Consider the following 16,657-nt stretch of genomic DNA (forward strand, 5'->3'; position numbering starts at 1 on the left):
TTAGCACCCAACAGGCTCAAACAGGGCAAGTTTTAAATGTGTTTTTAGTCTCTAAACATCTTTAAAATGTCACTAAAAGTGCCTACCAATGTACAGTGATTACTTCCTAGTGAACACAGTGAATCAGCCTGCTGTAGATGTGAAAGAAGAGCATGAAAGTTCCGCTGATTCAGCTGTGTTTAGTTCCAGTGTTAGGACAGTTAGAGAGCTTAGGGACCGTCTACAAACAAAAAAACAGAAAAGAGATAAAACAAAATGTGTAGGCTATCAATTTAATGATTAAATAAGGTAGTGTCTGCAAACCTACCCCAACTTGTTTTCTGCTAGTTGTACCATAGCACTTACTTTTAGAAAATAAGCATATACTTATTTTTGAAAATGTGTTTGTGTCTCTTTTCAGCGTTATAGTTTGTAGATGGTCCCTATCGTCTCAACAAAGGAACCAAATCACAGCTGAATTAGCGGATCTTTCATGCATTTCTGTTACATCTACAGCAGTCAGATTTACTGTGTTCACTAGAAAGGAATCATTGCACATGGGGAGGCACTTTTAATGACATTTGGAAGATGTTAAGAGGCTAAAAACACATTTAAAACTTGCCCTGTTTGAGCCTGTTGGGTGCTAACTATAGCAGGAGGATAACAAGATGTAAGCAGCACTGATTATTTTTGTTTTTCTCACTACTGACAGCACTCCAATTTTACAAACAACAGAGCTACGTGTTTTGTAATGACGGTTATTCTCCTTTAAATGAGAAAAACATTTGTAAACCATGCAATAAAATCTGCCCTGCTTTTAAAAGCTGCTGACCCACTTAAGAAAATTCCATTAGTCTGGCTGTCAGGGGTGGGTTTTGGTGGCCCACAATGGTCTAAAAGAGTGATCTGGATAACATGGAAAACTGAACATTTGTTTGGAATTTATTGGTCATTTTGAAGAATGGCTCCTTCTGATATTTGCACAATTGTTTATAGGTACTTACCAGTCCGGAAACAAGGATCCTCAAGTAATAAAAACCTTGTGCACAATAGAGACAAGGAAAAGGCTAGCACAAAGTGTCCTTTTGACATAAATGTGTTTATTTGACCACTTTTATAGACAAAAATCTCAAAGACAGCAGCATCTGCCATGTTAATTACATGTCCACGGTAAACATTTTACAAAAAATAAATAGCTTAAAAAGGAAGCCGTAATAATAATATAGTATGGTCCTTCACTGAAGGGATATAGGCCCAATGTGCCATCTCTTTAGTTTTATAACAGTGTAACTTAACAACAGGAATGAAGAAATCAAATATACATACAAGAGTCTGAAAAACAACTGTGAATGTTTGCATATGATGCATTAACAAATGAAAGCCTGGAAACAAATAAAAACTAATGTTATTTTTCATATACACGATAGATAGTATGCTTTTCACTTAACTTAGTAATAATACCTCTGACGAAATATTTGTGGCATTTAAGATTGTTTGTACCACTGCTCCTCTCAACTGCATTATATTGCACCTGGGAAAAAGGCTAAAATTAAACTACAGGGCAGAGGGGAAATTCTCTGTCATGGGTTTCTCTGGTCTTGAATGACCAGTCATTATCTATACTAATTCATTTTACATGTCGTGTAAACTCAATTTCTATAGATTCTATAAGTCTAGATCTGCATTGAAACAATCTGTTCTAATGTAGGTTATAACAGTTTAAAGTCCTAAATATCGTACAATTTAGTTTTACTAAAAAACATCCTCATCACAATCATTTCACACAAAACATTTTGGTATGTGTGTAGAAAAGAGAAGCAATCAAACATGAGTTTATTTTCCCAGAAGCTTAATATCCAATGCATCAATCATACCTCAATAATAGGTAAATGGCATGATCAAAGCTTTATAGGTGTTAAGTTCTGTGAAGGACAATTGGAGGTATATTTACACTGTGCTGGTGTTCGGCAGCAGATTTCATGTCCTTGTTTGCTGCTAGAACATTGTCCAGCCCGACATTAAATGATAGGTAACTTGGAACATACTGCAGATTATATCAGACTTTATCCAAAGAGAGGGATAAGAAAAATTCTCTTTCTGGAGAACACACGCACGCACACACACACAAACACACACACACACACACACACAGCACCTTCATCTAGCATCTATACATAGCATCACATGTACATCCTGAGGTAGATTTCCTATGTTTCAAATCTCAATAGTGGTTGTTAAATGTCAACAAAAGATAACAAAACAATATTCAGGCTAATGCCCCTGATGTAACTTGATGCTACCAGTTGGTAACATTGACGAATAATGAGGCAATGGGCACCTGGACACATGTGTAAAAGGCCCCCAACCCCTGCTAAATACTGTAAATGCAAGGACTCCACACTGAAAGATAGACAAAACTAATACAAACAATATGACACACTTGAACCACATTTTATAGCTGGACCAGAACGCTCAGAATATCAAAAAAACAAAAACAACATGAGATGTTTGTAATCGTTCGCAACTTTTTGTAGTTGTTTTGTGTCTTTTTAGTCAAGTGTGTCGCTTTGTGGTTGGTGTGTGTCTCTTTGTGGTTGTTTTGCATCTCTCTGTGGTTGTTTTGTGTCTCTTTGTTGTTGGTTTGTTTCTCTTGGTGGTCATTTTGTGTCTCTTTGTGGTCATTTTGTGTTTCTTTGTGGTTGTTATGTGTCACTCTGTGGTTGGTTTGTGTCTCTTTGTGGTTGTTTTGGGTCGTTGCCCCTTGACGCCTTTGGCCCCTGGGCCTGTGCCCGGTGTGACCTATCAGTAATCCATCCATGGTAGATAAGTGCAGTCAGACCAGAAAGGGAAAGTTCACTATACTCCTATCTTTCATAAGCACTCTTGGTTGAGACATTCTCCAGAGACTGGTTCTGGGATTTTGTTCAGATCGCACTTCTCCGACTCAACAGTCTTCCCAGTGTAGTCTATGCAGAAGACACTGCGGCGGCGCTCCCCCTGGCCACAAGTTCGTGAGCAGACAGACCAAGGTCCCATCTGCCATATCGGGCACGGCAGATCTCCGCAAGCCCTTATGTCTATGGGCTTCAGGTCTTTGTCGCAATGGCTGGATAGGAAGCCTGCGCTGTCTCGGCATTCCACATTTCTCCTGGACCATCCAGAGCCACAGCTCTTGGAGCACTCAGACCACTCCCCCAGCACCCAGTTAGGTACACCGAATGGATGGATCATATCCAGAGACAGGGATGAGCCCTTCTTCTCTTTAGATTTGTTGAAGGTCACATCTCTAGGGATGAAAAATGTATATTTGACCTTGGGAGGGTTGGCGTCCCCCGCAGTGGCAAGGAGTTGGATGGTGATAGCCTCCTTCAGCTGCCTGAAGCTCTGGATCCTCTCCAGGGTGGTGGAGGAGCCGCTGTACTTTAGTACAGCACCCAGCACAGGAATGTCCTGCTCCACCGTGGACACAGAGAAGTTACCGTTGAGGATGTAACTGCCACTCTCTCTCTTTATAGCCAGGTAGTTCCCGTCATGTTTGATCCCTCTGTGGCTCCTCTGTTTGATGTCAATGAAAGTAGCACCAACAGGAATTGTGACAATGTCGCTGTATCCATAGCTGTTAGAGAATACACAGAACTGGATTTAGATAATGCACTTTTGTTTTCTTACTTTAAAGAAACAGTTTTTGGGTAATATGCTTACAGTCTTTGCTTTTTTACTTCTCAAATGTTTAGAAATACGCCTGACCAACTCAACTCAGCTCACTCAATGCAATAGTTTGACATTTTGGAAAACACGCTTACAGAAAGAGCCAGGCTTTCCTCATTTACAGTCTTTGTGCTATCAAAGCTCACCGGCTGTTGGCTGTAAGCTTTAATCTTAAAACGGTGATCCTGATGAAGGCCACAAACTAAAATGGATGGGTCTAACAAAATAGTAGTTCAGTGTACTACAAGTGTTGCTGGAGTTATATCTCTTCTGAGTTTTCCCCTTCTCCATGTTTCCTGGAAGTATGAGATCCCTACTGGGGGTTTATTGAATGGATAGCTCTGAAATTGGTATGAATATAGTCACCTGACTGAGGTCAAGAAAGCTTAGGGACTTTTTGTAGCACTTACGTTGCTTTGTTGTAGGAGCCTGTAATCTTTCTACAGGTGAGCTCACTTCCTCCACAAACTCCACATTTATCCACCCTCTTGTTGGATCCAATCACCTGGTCGCAGCCTGCCTTCACACACTGGCCTTGGACACACACTGATGTGGTCTCAGGGCTACAGGTGGTCCCGTCAATCACCTGCAGCGACGCAACAAGTAGGTGTTGTTGATTCTTTTCATCTTGTAGAATTTGTTAATGATTGCAAATCTAAGATGTAGATCATATTCTATATTAAGATGCAGAGAAAATGCCTTTTGACAAAGAATCACAACTTAAGGTTAATTGTGAGAAGAGATAGCAAGTGGACTTAGAGTCACTGTTAAAATTTTTTAACAAATATTCATTTTCATTGGAAAGCTTCGGATCAAAATTATCAGGACATGTTAGCTGAAATGTAAATGTGTTGGCAAAATGGCTGTGCAGATACTGTACCTTGGATTTAAACACCTTAAATTCACTGCTGCCCCTGGCCCTGCAGAACAGCTTACATCTGTCTCTGGGAGAAACACCAGCGTACTTTGGGATCCACTGTTTTAGATTCCCGTTGTAGTCCAGGTAGTTGGGGCTGTTGTACTTCTCACACTGCTCCTCTCTAAAACTCTTTCCTAGTGTAAAAGATGGAGTAAAACTTAACGTTGGTGCACTGAGGTCAAGTCTTGAAAATCTAGTCATCCCTTCAAAAATGCAAGTATGTAAAAACAGTCATAGAATCAAATATGCTGAATATGTCAATATTCATATTTTTATATTAATAAAAATGTGGATTACACGTTTTAATGATTACCTCCACTGTATATCAATAGAGCTGAAACGATTAGTCAATTAATTGATTTGTCAATTGAGAGAAAATTAATTAACAACTATTTTGATAACCTATTCATCATGTAATTTATTGAAATTAACCTGCCACCTATGATTTTAGTGATCTAATGAGCGGTTTTTTATATATGTATCATGCAATTCAATTCAATTTCAATTCAGAAGGTATATTTTCTCACATGCACTTACAGTACAGTATTTGCAGAAAAATGCAGGGTGGCATAGTCTGAGGCCCTGCTAAAAAAGCTAGTGTGCAATAAAGAGAATAATAGAATAAGAGGGAGAGAAATATATATGAAAGATAAAAATTCAAAGATGGGTCAAGTGGATTGCATGGACTGAACTGGGAGAGAAAGCGTGTGTGTGCTCTGCTCCCCTCAGAAACCGGCGTAGTGTTATTTCTCACCGTCGTTGTTGTCGCAGGGCTGCGTGTTGCAGGACTGGTACCGAACCCGCTGTCCTTCACAGTACATCCCTCCGTTCTGAGGCACGGGGTCAGTGCACTCCCTATAGGAGAACTCCACCCCTCCTCCACATGTTCTGGAGCACTGCTGCCACGGCCCCCACAAGTTCCAGCGGCCGTCCACAACCACCTGTGGTTGAACACAGCGAGAAAAGTGGGGGGAAAAGAGCAGTCAGAGTAGTTGGTTGAGCTCAGTGCCAAAGGCAATCTCAGCTGTGTAGCCTAAACCACAGTCTGGGCTTCTAGGTTTGAGGCTGCACAGTGTGTTTGGCGTGCCATGACTCCAAGCTAAATCTGTGTTGAAGTTCGGCACGCGCCTGCTGTCTGCTTCTACCCACATTCCTGCCACATATGTCACTCACCACTAGTGGAACCTGCCATAGTGCAGCTTTGTAAGGCACAATTCAAAGTTTGTGTGTGCATATGTGTGTGTGTTTGCTAGCGTGAGTGTCCTTTCCAGAAGTTTTATGAGTTTGGACCAGCTAACATTGCAACTGCCAGCACGTCTGGATTCATAAACAGATGTGTGATCATAACACAAGAAGAACATATCTAGGCAAGCAAGCTAAAATGAACCATTGAGATGTATAAATGTTCTTCAAGGAAATATATATGTATGGGTTATGGATAAAAAAAGAAGGTCTGCATCAAACAACTTATTGTAAATGTATCACAATCTTCAGCTGGGTTTGCCCACTTGTCATAGAATATTAGATGTTTAAATTTCCATTTGTTCTGAGCACTTAATTCAAGATATTATCAGGATTGTTTTTGCAGAACTGTGAAACTCCAGGCATGCTTGAGTTATATTTTCTACATATATCCAAATCACAATGTGAAACCAAAAAACAATGGACATTGGCTAGGGGAGATTGTCTTAGATTTGCTAACATCCAGACTACAAACTTGATTACTCTTTTTCTGAGTAAAGGAGAAGTGGACTATGAAGGAAGTGACTCATTGAAACCAACAGGCAGTTCTCAGCAGCCAGCAAGTGCAGTCAAATTAACATTGTTTGCATGAAACATGCAATGAGAAGAAAATTAGGAAAGAGTGTCCAGTTAACTGTCATATTACATACTTGAAAGGTTTATGAGGTCAATAGTTTACAAAAATCAACAGAAGCTGACAGCCACTCAAGGATGCTGAAGTGTAACATGACCAAGTGTAACTTAGTGTTTAAATCTTTGGTCTAGATAGAACCACAACAAGATAAAGATAAAGATAAAGATAATTAGTTTATTAGTCCCCAATGGGGAAATTACAAACAAGCCTACTATCACAATATGGCCTTATAAGGCTAACAGTTATTCAATCCACTGTTCATTTAAACATATTGATTAGTGTAGTACTAAAGCAAGACTAAAGCTGTATTTGAAACTAACAGCGACATACTACCGACCAACGCAGTATGTAATAGGCCTATGTAGTATACTGCGTTTGTTAGTAGTATGCAGTATGAAGCATATAATTCTTCACACATATCTGCATATAAATGCAGAATATTTAGAGTTTGGTATCAGAAGCTTTTTGATTTCCGTTTGTAGTCTGAACAGTATTGACCAATTACGTTTGAGCAGCCTTTGCTCGCATGCAGGTAAACAGTCTGTCTGGAGAGCAAAAGAGGTGGAACCAAACACATTGGCCAAAATGCAATCAGCATTGTCTAAATTCAGTCAGATATTTGTTCACAGGGAAATCATCTCTTAACTCCATTCTCGTGTCACAAGTTGTTAATCAGACTCGGCTCAAGAAAGATGAAGTTTTGGTCCAAATCATTATTGGCTACACTGGACTTCCCAAAATGTTGACTGTTGCCCTCAGAGGCTAAATCGGTGTCAGAACAATAGCCAATGGGTTCCGAGATTGTAAAACAGTTAAACGCCAGGCTAAGCCAGTAATGGGTTTGAAAAGCACAATCAATGACTGGTTGTTGTAGCCGTTGCACAGTAGGGGAAGTAGACTGGTCCGTTGCATACTGGAGATTTTTCTGAATCAGTATCGGCATATTTTTGACATACTGAAGATTTTTCTTTGTATACTACTGTACATGCTTTTTACCTTCATAGTCAGTATACTGCCACTGCCTACTCAAATACAGCCTACTTAACTTTTATGTAATGGTGGCCACTGTATCAGCAATTGACAAGTACAGAATAACGCTAAAACATAGCATAACAGCACAAGAAAAGAAAAGTTACAAAGTCAGCAAACTGACTCACTGATGTCTTTTACACAGCTAAGATTGCTAACATTAGCCACCAAAAGTTACTGGTCATACCCGACCAACTAAAGCGGTAGCAACAAACCCCTGAGTGTACTGAATTCAACAAGTCTGTGTTTTATTGTAAATAAATTCAACTTTTCGTTTGTAAGAATAAAGAAGCAGTCTTACCAGCGGCTGCATCACATCCTGAGTCGACATGCACGCTCCGTGGAGGCAAGTTCCGTTGAGGCTACAGGGGGTGCCGTCGGCCCAGGGTAAGCTGCCATTCTTGGTGGAGCACTGCAGCGTTCCATCCTCCTGACACCACAGCTGGCTACAGCTATCACTATCTGAAGAGTTGGGGCATTGGACAAAATCCTCTCCAAAAATCTGCTGGCACTGCTGGTCCAGGCTGTACGTGGTGCCTGGCAGCTCTCTTGGTAGTGGTATGACATTCTCTGGGACATCCAGCAGGCAGTCCCCTGTGGTTACATCACAAAGCAACACTGTTTGAGAATGATTATTTTGTGGTTTATGGAGATTATGGACTTAGTGGCACAGTGACAATTGTAAATGTGTCGCTCTTTGTGTGTGGCATGACAACAGTGGGAAAATATTCAGGGCAAGTTGTGTCCTGACTATAAAAATTAATGATGCAGTTCACTTTTATAGGCAGCACGGTGTTCTGAATCAGGACATTTGACAGCTATTCCGAATCAGAATTTATTCAATTCCCTCCAATTTTTAATGATTCCTTTTTACATTAAATATGCTTTTTGTCTAGAGTTTTCAATAACGTCCTCAGTTTGGAATGAACATTCTCAGCCACACAAGTTTTTTCAACTGATAAAGAACATATTTAGCTCACACCAGCTGTTGCTTTTGGCTTAGGTGAAGAACAGGAAGAAGTTCACTGTATGACTCAGTGGAAAAGAAGGTTCACTGAAACATGCAAACAATACATGGTGCACAACGTGACATGCTGAGAGGCAGGCGAGACAAGAGAAAGAAACAGAACGGTAGAGTGAAGAGAAGAGGATGTGTCGAGAGAAGATGAGGAAATCTAGTGCAAGACAAACTATCCCTACAACCCATAATTTGAGGTGAACAAAATGTTTAAGCAGGAAAGCCATAGGCAGAGCGTGAGAGAAAAACAGTGTGTTTTATTCATCTTTGAATCAGTGCTAATAACAGAGCCATAGTGTGTTTTGCCAGATGCCCATGTTGGTAGAAGGTCTCTACGGGGCCACTTTTTGATTTACAACAACTCTATTTCCACCTGGTATTAAATTCTGGGTATCCAATCACAAGTGCACATCTCTAAGTATAGGTGGGAATGCAACCATGACGCAATGAGGACACATTGCGATCCGATCACACAGACCACGTTCAAAGGTGGTCTAGGCCACATATGACCAGATTCTTTTAGCAATGTGTACATGCATGTGTCCTGGGCCACATTCAGGACTGCCTACTCAAGTGCGAGTGGAATTACCTACTCATTTAAAGTTTTATGATGTCCCGGAAACCACTGAGAGTGAATCTTGTGTTTTGGAGGTTATTATCCTACTGCCACAATGTTGTCTCAAGAACAGGATAATGTGTACGTATTTTATTTGTTTGCATATGAAGTGGGAAAGTGAGATCCAGGTGTGAAAACACGTACTAAGAAGTATGCGCTTGTGGATTTTAATACCAGGTGGAAACGTGGCCTCAGTGTGTATTTTTTAACACACTGGTGCAACAACCTCAAATATTCCTTACCATGTACATTGTCAAAGAACTCTGTGATGAAGAGAGCACTGCAGGGAGACCAAGGCGCTGTCTTGTTGAGGCTGACAAACAGAGGAGCCATCAGGTAATGTCCTCCCAGATCTCCAAACAGCTTCTCACAGGTCTTGGAGTCATCGTGAGGCATACTCAACACATGACCTGCAGAGGGAAAGAATGCAATGATAACGATGTGAAACATAGGTTCACAGATGCACAGAATGTCTAAAAAAGAGTTGAACCTGCCTATTACATTACATTTCAAACATGTCTTCATAAATCCTACGCCCACACCAGCCCACCCATAAGACAACAAACGTGAGCTAACCGAGCTCGTGTGCAGCTGTGAAGGCAGCTTGCAGGCCGTTATCCTCTATAACTGAGCAGCTCCTCTTGGGATCGCACATCGTCCCGACATCGGCCACACCCAACGTGTCGCAGCTCATCTGTTCACAGATGTCCTGCAACACAACCAAACACAGAAAACACTGAAATTGGCTCACCAAGTTCAAGATAATGATGATGTAAGACTTGAAAATTATGATTATTAAAATATACAAAAGCAGACGTTCAAAAACCTAATTCTAAATCAAACATTATGAGCTCTTGTGTACACTCAAGTTTTATTATATCTCATTAAGGTTAACAAGCCTTGCGCCTATCTGACTATTGTACATAATGGGAGAAAGCGTGACATCTGTCCATCCTTCTCTTATCTACGCTATCTATTTTTGCAAGGGCACAATTGTTGCATTCGGGGCACTGGGGGTGGTATGTGCCATTTGAATCACAGAAAGATACTGCTGACATACTTTCTACTTGGAATCCCTGTATAACACTAGTACAAAGTTACACACACACAGCGGCAGATGACAATCACCATCGGCATACAGTATGCTAATAAAAATCAGTATGTGCTGGTGGAGAGTGGTATCTGCCAGTGGAACATGAGTGATATAAGTACCATAATCCAGGGAACCACAGCGGCAAACCAAAAACCAACAGTGACTCACCAAACAGAATCGACTCTGCCACTAAAACAAGAACAGTGTACCACGAGCCACTTTTTGTCACAATATATGTATTGCATCCAATTCAACTATTTCATTCAAATCCGTTCAGATAAAGCTCTTGTCATGAAAAATAAGTGTAGTATTGCGCAATATTGGCCTGATCCATTGTTCTAAACCTGAATAAGGTCTATTCCCTTCTAAAGTAGGGAACATTTGCTGAGAACCAGCTGGCAGAGAGGAATATATTAATATGTTTAGCATATGGGCAGCCCTGACTGACTGCTATATTAATCACATAGGAAGGAGAGCTTCACTGTCTATCTGTCTAAGTTGTTTTGCTGCCACTTTTTAGGAAACAAATTAAAAAAACATGCTGCTCAGTATTTCCAGTCATAAAATAAAGCAAATAAATAGCCTCAGCATGCAACTGTCGAGAGCTGTGATCTGGGAAAATTAACAGTGTGGGCCTTTAGAAATATTTCCCTGCTCAAGAAGACGCCTAAGACGGAGACGGAAGCATCCATGGCCTCGCCTCAGACCCCAAAAACCACAAGGCAGAACCCTCTGTGATTCAAAACACATCTGGACTTGGAGCTGCCATTGGAACCCTGTGTTCGTACACCTTGTTCCACAACAGCATCTGTCACTCATGTACGCAGAAACACAGACAAAGTAAGATGTCTATGGGTCAAAGCACAAGCTATTGTATGGCATTTGCAGATAGTGCAGACAGACGGATAAACACACACATACACTAAAAGACCACAAAAATGTTTCCACAATAGTTTCACAACAGACAGTAGTGCAAGCAGTCTTTGGACTGCAACTGACCCAGACACAGCCACGCACTCAAGCTGACCATTTCAAATGTCTTAATCATGTCAGGGCTGATTTGTGGCTGCACTAAAGTTAGCTCATCCACAAGGAGCCCTCCGTCCTCTACATTTCAAAGCATATCTCCACCGAAATGGAAAAACAAACAAAACTGGGTTTGTGTGGATGATGGTTTCCACGATCGAAAGCAGCTTTAACCAATCCAGCACAAAACATATGTTCTATTCATCATTTCCCTGATCCAGGGTCAGATTTACATGCTTAACGTCATTCAGTTGGCAGATAAATGCCAAGCCTGTCATCAAATCAATCTGCAACCAGGGCCCTTAGCTGTAGAAACGTAATAATAGAGAAGTCACTCCTCTAATGTATTGTCTGCTAACACCTTGTCAACATGCACATACCAGATAGAAGAGGGCAGCCAAGTAGAGAAGAACAAGCCAATCACAACTCAAACCCTAAGGACTTGTCAACTTATTTCCTGTCGAAGCATCTATGAAGCACAGTTTGCTCTTTGTTGACATTCCCCCTGCTTGGAAAAGATTACAACTATTCCATCTTTTCAGCATCCTTAATTCACCCAAAAGCCTAGAAAGATTTCCTTTACCTCACCGTGTTTCATTTTTTTCACTGATCTCACACATTCTCCCTGGTTGCTAAAAGAGCAAAAGATGACAATATCTGTCCCAAGCAATGGTCCCTTTTTTAGCTGGATCCCCACTATGAACATAACTGGCCCTAAAAAGCACCTGTGGTACTATAAGAAACTTTGCTTTCCAGTAAATGTGTGGCTGTGACTGCTGCTCAGACACCACATTTTGTACTGCAGTGGACCTGGGACTAAATTCCACCAAGGCTTACTGTGTGACTCATCCTTGCTGGGTTATCGTCTTCTGAATGGAGAACATAGTATACCAGACTATCATGTGTTAGTGAACCATCTATTCTAATTATACACTGTGAAGAACTCACAACATTGTTTGAGTTGTTTCACGCACAAGTCTAAACAATGCTCTGAAGAAAATCTCCACTGTCATAATCATAAACTCATACCAGCTATCTTGTGCTCAAATTGAATAGTTTTCCTGAAGCTTGTACGTCCAAGACTTATTCTCCTTTTTACTTTGGTTTTAGTCTCCACCAACTTCCAAGGGAACTATCTGGCTCTTTAGCTGCTAATGTTCCTATGTTCACAAGTTAGTAACTGAGCAGGTAAAATACAGTTTAGTTTATATTCAGTTTATCAATGTTTTTTGCAGACAACTGCTGTTGATGATGAAGTTGATAAGAGCAGTGAGAATGCACCAAAACTATAACATTGCAGGACAGAAAACAAAACAAAATGCTCAAAATGGAAAAATGCCTCATAGTGCTTAGGGGAACTGCGGAGTTGGGTGATAATTCTTAGTAGGTTCATTACTATGAGTGATACCGTTCACATTACACACAGGCATTTCACCTTTTAGTTATATAAAAATATCATTAGTGCATCTTTAAATTATAGTTGTATGACCAAATATTGTAAAAATGTTTACTGTATAGCTCAAACTTTCCAATGAAACCTTTGATACTTTTGCTCCTTTCATTTTGAATGTGGTGTTCCACAATGATTCATTTTTTAACCACTGCTGTTTTAAATATAAATAAACGTTCTAGCTAATTTCACTTAACTTAAGATCCATTGTAATGTAAAATTCTGTCTCAGTGGATGATGTTGGGTCAGTTGTCATACAGATGCAAAATGTCCACTGACTCCTGGTCGATGACTTTTTACCCTTCTCAGTCGATACTGTGACTAGTTTTGGTGTTCACAGACAACCTTTGCTGTCTGTTTTCAATCTCCATTAAGTATCTTGGGTCTTTGTTGTTTCACCAATTTAGTCTCTGTGACAACTGAGCAAACTCCATCCCCTGGAGAAGACTAGGAATCGGAAATGAAAGCTCTAAAAAGCTGAGAAAGTTGAGTTGATTTTTTTTGTCAAACTACTGTCTCAGAGTGAACCCTTTTGTGTTCAAAATCTGGAAAATGGATCTCATTAAAGGTTTAAAACTGATGGTATGTTTTTGCAGAGACCTCAATGACTATTCTGCAGCTGTGTAAAGAAGCTAAACCAGCTCTGTACTTGGGCCTCACCTCTCTGGTGAAGAGCATGGCAGTGTCATAGTGCTCCGGATGCCTCTGGCTTGGTGGGTTGAAGTGCTGCTGCCAGGAGCAGAAGTTCCTCAGAGCCACACCTCCGTTGCTGGAGACCTCCGGGCCAACCTCCTCATCCTCCACCACCAACAACTTCACCACCACCATGTTTACTGAGTTCTTTATGCTGGGGTGCTTGTAAAGCTGGGCGGCCATCGACATCAGGGTCAGAATGTAGTGCTGTGGAGGATGAGAGACAGGACACAACATTTAATTTAGATTTAAGATACAGTGGAGGATGGATAAAAGATAGCATGGTTAAAACCAAATGGGTGAAAGTCACCCAGCACAGATTTTGCTTGACATAATAGCCTACACAGGCTAAAGCTTAACAATATTAGATTTGTGTAGCCCTTAGTGATATTTGAGACTTACAAAACCTGATAACACTTCAGCCAATATTCATTATTCATTTTTTTTAGTCCTTGGACAATACCCTTGATCTGTTGCGATAGCTGTTTTAACCTGTGTGGCCTAAGCCATCACAATCTGCTTTAAACTGAAATCAGCTGGTATGCTGCATTTAGCAGTCAAGCTCAACCACACACCAGACTGTAATTGGTCAAGGCGCACACAGAGACCTCTTCAAAATCACAAACTGATCACTGTCACTATAGGTATTTGTATACTATATATAGATAAAAAATAAACGTAACCGAGTTTGATTTAAACACACTTTACTGTAGTGTGACGCTACATGTATTTCTCCTACTCCTAATGTACAGTAATGATGCACATCACCAGGATTGCACATAAGCTTGGAAGTTGCAAACATGTGTCAGACACACTCACAAGTATTTGCATCTTAAGCTTGCTACCAGGGACAGGAAAACAGACGCCTTATTTTAAGCCATGCTGACTTCTTCTGAAGAAATCAGTGAACACTTCCCATTTGAGAGTGCAGCCTCCAAATATGTTTTTTCCACTATTCATGTGTCATTGTCATTGTGTCATGGGAGGAAGTGATGGGCAAGGGTTTTTCACAGTGCTGTCATAGGGTTGTGTTGTAGTGAAGAGCTGGTAAATAACAACGAATGGGGTGGGGGGGGGGGGACTTTGCAATGATGTATTAGCCTGGCTGAACTCACTTTTTCTAGGGTGGGATAATACTCCCACATAAAAAGTTTTCCACGTGTGCTACATGAGCCATGGTGATTCTTGCCTGCGGCCTCTACATCACTAAAACCGCCCCTGCTCATAGAAATCCAGGGTAATGAAATTTGAATCTGATTTGTAATGAAAAGCCAACACAAGCCCAACTTATCAGTCTAACCTTTATCCACTTGACCCTGGTGCCTAGAAGCCTTTCCAAGCTCCCTTAACATACTTACTGTGGGATGAGGCAGAGGGTCTGGCAGCTGAGGAACTTGTTAAGTACAAACAGACTGGAACTTGGCTGGCTGCTCCATATTGTGGCAGGATCATGGGTTGTTATACTTTGACTGTCTTACTTTCAGGATTTTTTGTAATATAGTATCACCATCCAACAATTTATTTTTTTAAATTTACATGATGGATGTTTGGTATGATGTACAGCAGGAGAGGGTTCTTTAACTGAATGCATAAAGTAAGAGTAAAGAGAGAACAGAAGAGATATTGTAAGCCTTGTGAATCTTCCCTGGGTGATGCTAAGGCTCTGCTGCCAAATCGTGACCAAGTCTTTAGGAATGTGCTTCAGCATTGCTTACAATTCTGTTGCCTGACCTCTGTCAGCCTGTGGAAAACAGGGAGACCACCGATTTCCTCCTCCAGCCTCATCATTTCCAAAAAACATTTAGGTTATGCAAACTCCTGCCACTATATGTGTAGGCTAGGAATTCTTACATCAGGATGGGGAAATTAAGGAAAAAAGATGACGTCTTCGACGTTTGGTTTATGGGACAATCTGCGGATTAAATTTAAGGTTTGTTTAGGTTCCTATAGACAGTGTGTGCAAGAAATAATTGGTTCATCGTGTCTGACCTTAATTTCATCTCCATAGAAGTGGGTCATGGTTGAGTCTGCTACCGCCAGGATCTCTATGAACCGTGGCATGGAAACAAAGCGTCTCCGACGAGGTTCCCTCTGTGCGTCACTGTCGCCGTGCGTAAAACTTTCCCCATTGTGCTTCTCCTCTCGACTCTCAGCCGACGCGTGTTCAAACAGGAGGGTATCACCGTGGTTTTTTGTGAATGTCCTCCTCTTGATGACATGCAGCTGCTCTGCAGAGTCTGGCCCCAAGCCGCCGCGAAGTTTGGGCTCAATTAAATACTCTTTCCCATTCGTTATGAAGGAGCCAGAGATACCCGAGCACAAACTGACAGCCACAATCGAGCTTTGATCGTGATCTACATTCCCTGAGTAAAAGCAGCTCCTAAGCTCTCCTTCCTTCTCCTCTGTCTGGTTCATACATTTTTGGAGATCAGCGGCAAGTTGGGCACCTGAAGAGCTGCATAAAGCGCCAACGTCTCTGGCTTTGATGCGCTGTATGGTGAAGGAAGGCGCGATAAAGCTGGTATCTGGAACAAGGTTTAGAGTCAAGTCCTTGCCAAATGCACTGATGATAAATCTCGGCTGATCCTCGCTTCTTTTCCAAAAGCGACCGCTGATTCTTCCATTTATCCGAACAGGTACAATATCCTCAGATTCAAAGGGAGTGGAAAGTGCTGCGTTCATTACGCACAGGAGTAAGACGATCAAACACACAGTGGAACACATCTTCTGCAACGGAAATTGCGCCCGAGAGTAGTAACAATAAAGCTTTTATTACAATGTATGTCCTTTATCTCTGGTAATGGCGCGTCTTCTCTAATCGAATAGTTATTTCCTTAAATCAGAGATCTGTTCAAATGAAAGTGAGTTTCCAGCGCAGTAAAGGCAGTCTTGGTCAAAGTTATGTCTGTTATTTAATTTCAGTTTGTCTGAATTGTCGTTTCTGTTACCCTAACCAAGCTAAGTCTTGTTGTACCACTCGCCAGCACCACTGCAGTCTGGACGTATCGGGGGTATTTATACTTTCTGCTCTTCCCTGGACATGAGGGGGTTTATTTTTGATATCCTCCGTTGCTGGAAATTCTCCTCCCACCCGCACTTTATGAGATACTCGCGGATAAAACGGATCCAATGAGAATAGGCCGACACTCCCCCCTTCTGAAATAGCTTGACAACCCGTGCTCCTATTATTAACCCAGCGTGCTATATGGCAGCGCCAGGACATCTATACTACACATGACTGGAAGTCCGC

General features: G+C 41.2%; 1 protein-coding gene across 1 annotated transcript; it reads right to left on the reverse strand.

Moving 5' to 3' along the window:
- Positions 1-1,062: 1,062 nt before the first annotated feature.
- On the reverse strand, positions 1,063-16,131 carry LOC117942186 (A disintegrin and metalloproteinase with thrombospondin motifs 8-like). Its single transcript, XM_034867531.1, has 9 exons — positions 15,397-16,131; positions 13,375-13,614; positions 9,722-9,854; positions 9,388-9,555; positions 7,813-8,105; positions 5,361-5,547; positions 4,568-4,740; positions 4,098-4,273; positions 1,063-3,595 (listed from the first exon to the last, which is right to left on the reverse strand). Exons 1-9 carry the CDS (start codon positions 16,129-16,131, stop codon positions 2,851-2,853), a joined length of 2,850 nt encoding a protein of 949 aa, XP_034723422.1. The 3' UTR covers positions 1,063-2,850.
- Between the last annotated feature and the right edge of the window lie 526 nt (positions 16,132-16,657).

The sequence above is a fragment of the Etheostoma cragini genome, chromosome 3 (assembly GCF_013103735.1).
Source record: "Etheostoma cragini isolate CJK2018 chromosome 3, CSU_Ecrag_1.0, whole genome shotgun sequence".
NCBI classification, from domain to species: domain Eukaryota; kingdom Metazoa; phylum Chordata; class Actinopteri; order Perciformes; family Percidae; genus Etheostoma; species Etheostoma cragini.

Coding starts and splice junctions, on each gene's coding strand:
- LOC117942186 (XM_034867531.1), bottom strand. CDS start 16,131: ATGTGTTCCACTGTGTGTTTGATCGTCTTACTCCTGTGCGTAATGAAC. Junction 9,855..13,374: donor CCATGCTCTTCACCAGAGAG/GTGAGGCCCAAG, acceptor GTTGTGTTGCAG/GACATCTGTGAACAGATGAG. Junction 9,556..9,721: donor CACAGCTGCACACGAGCTCG/GTTAGCTCACGT, acceptor TTCCCTCTGCAG/GTCATGTGTTGAGTATGCCT.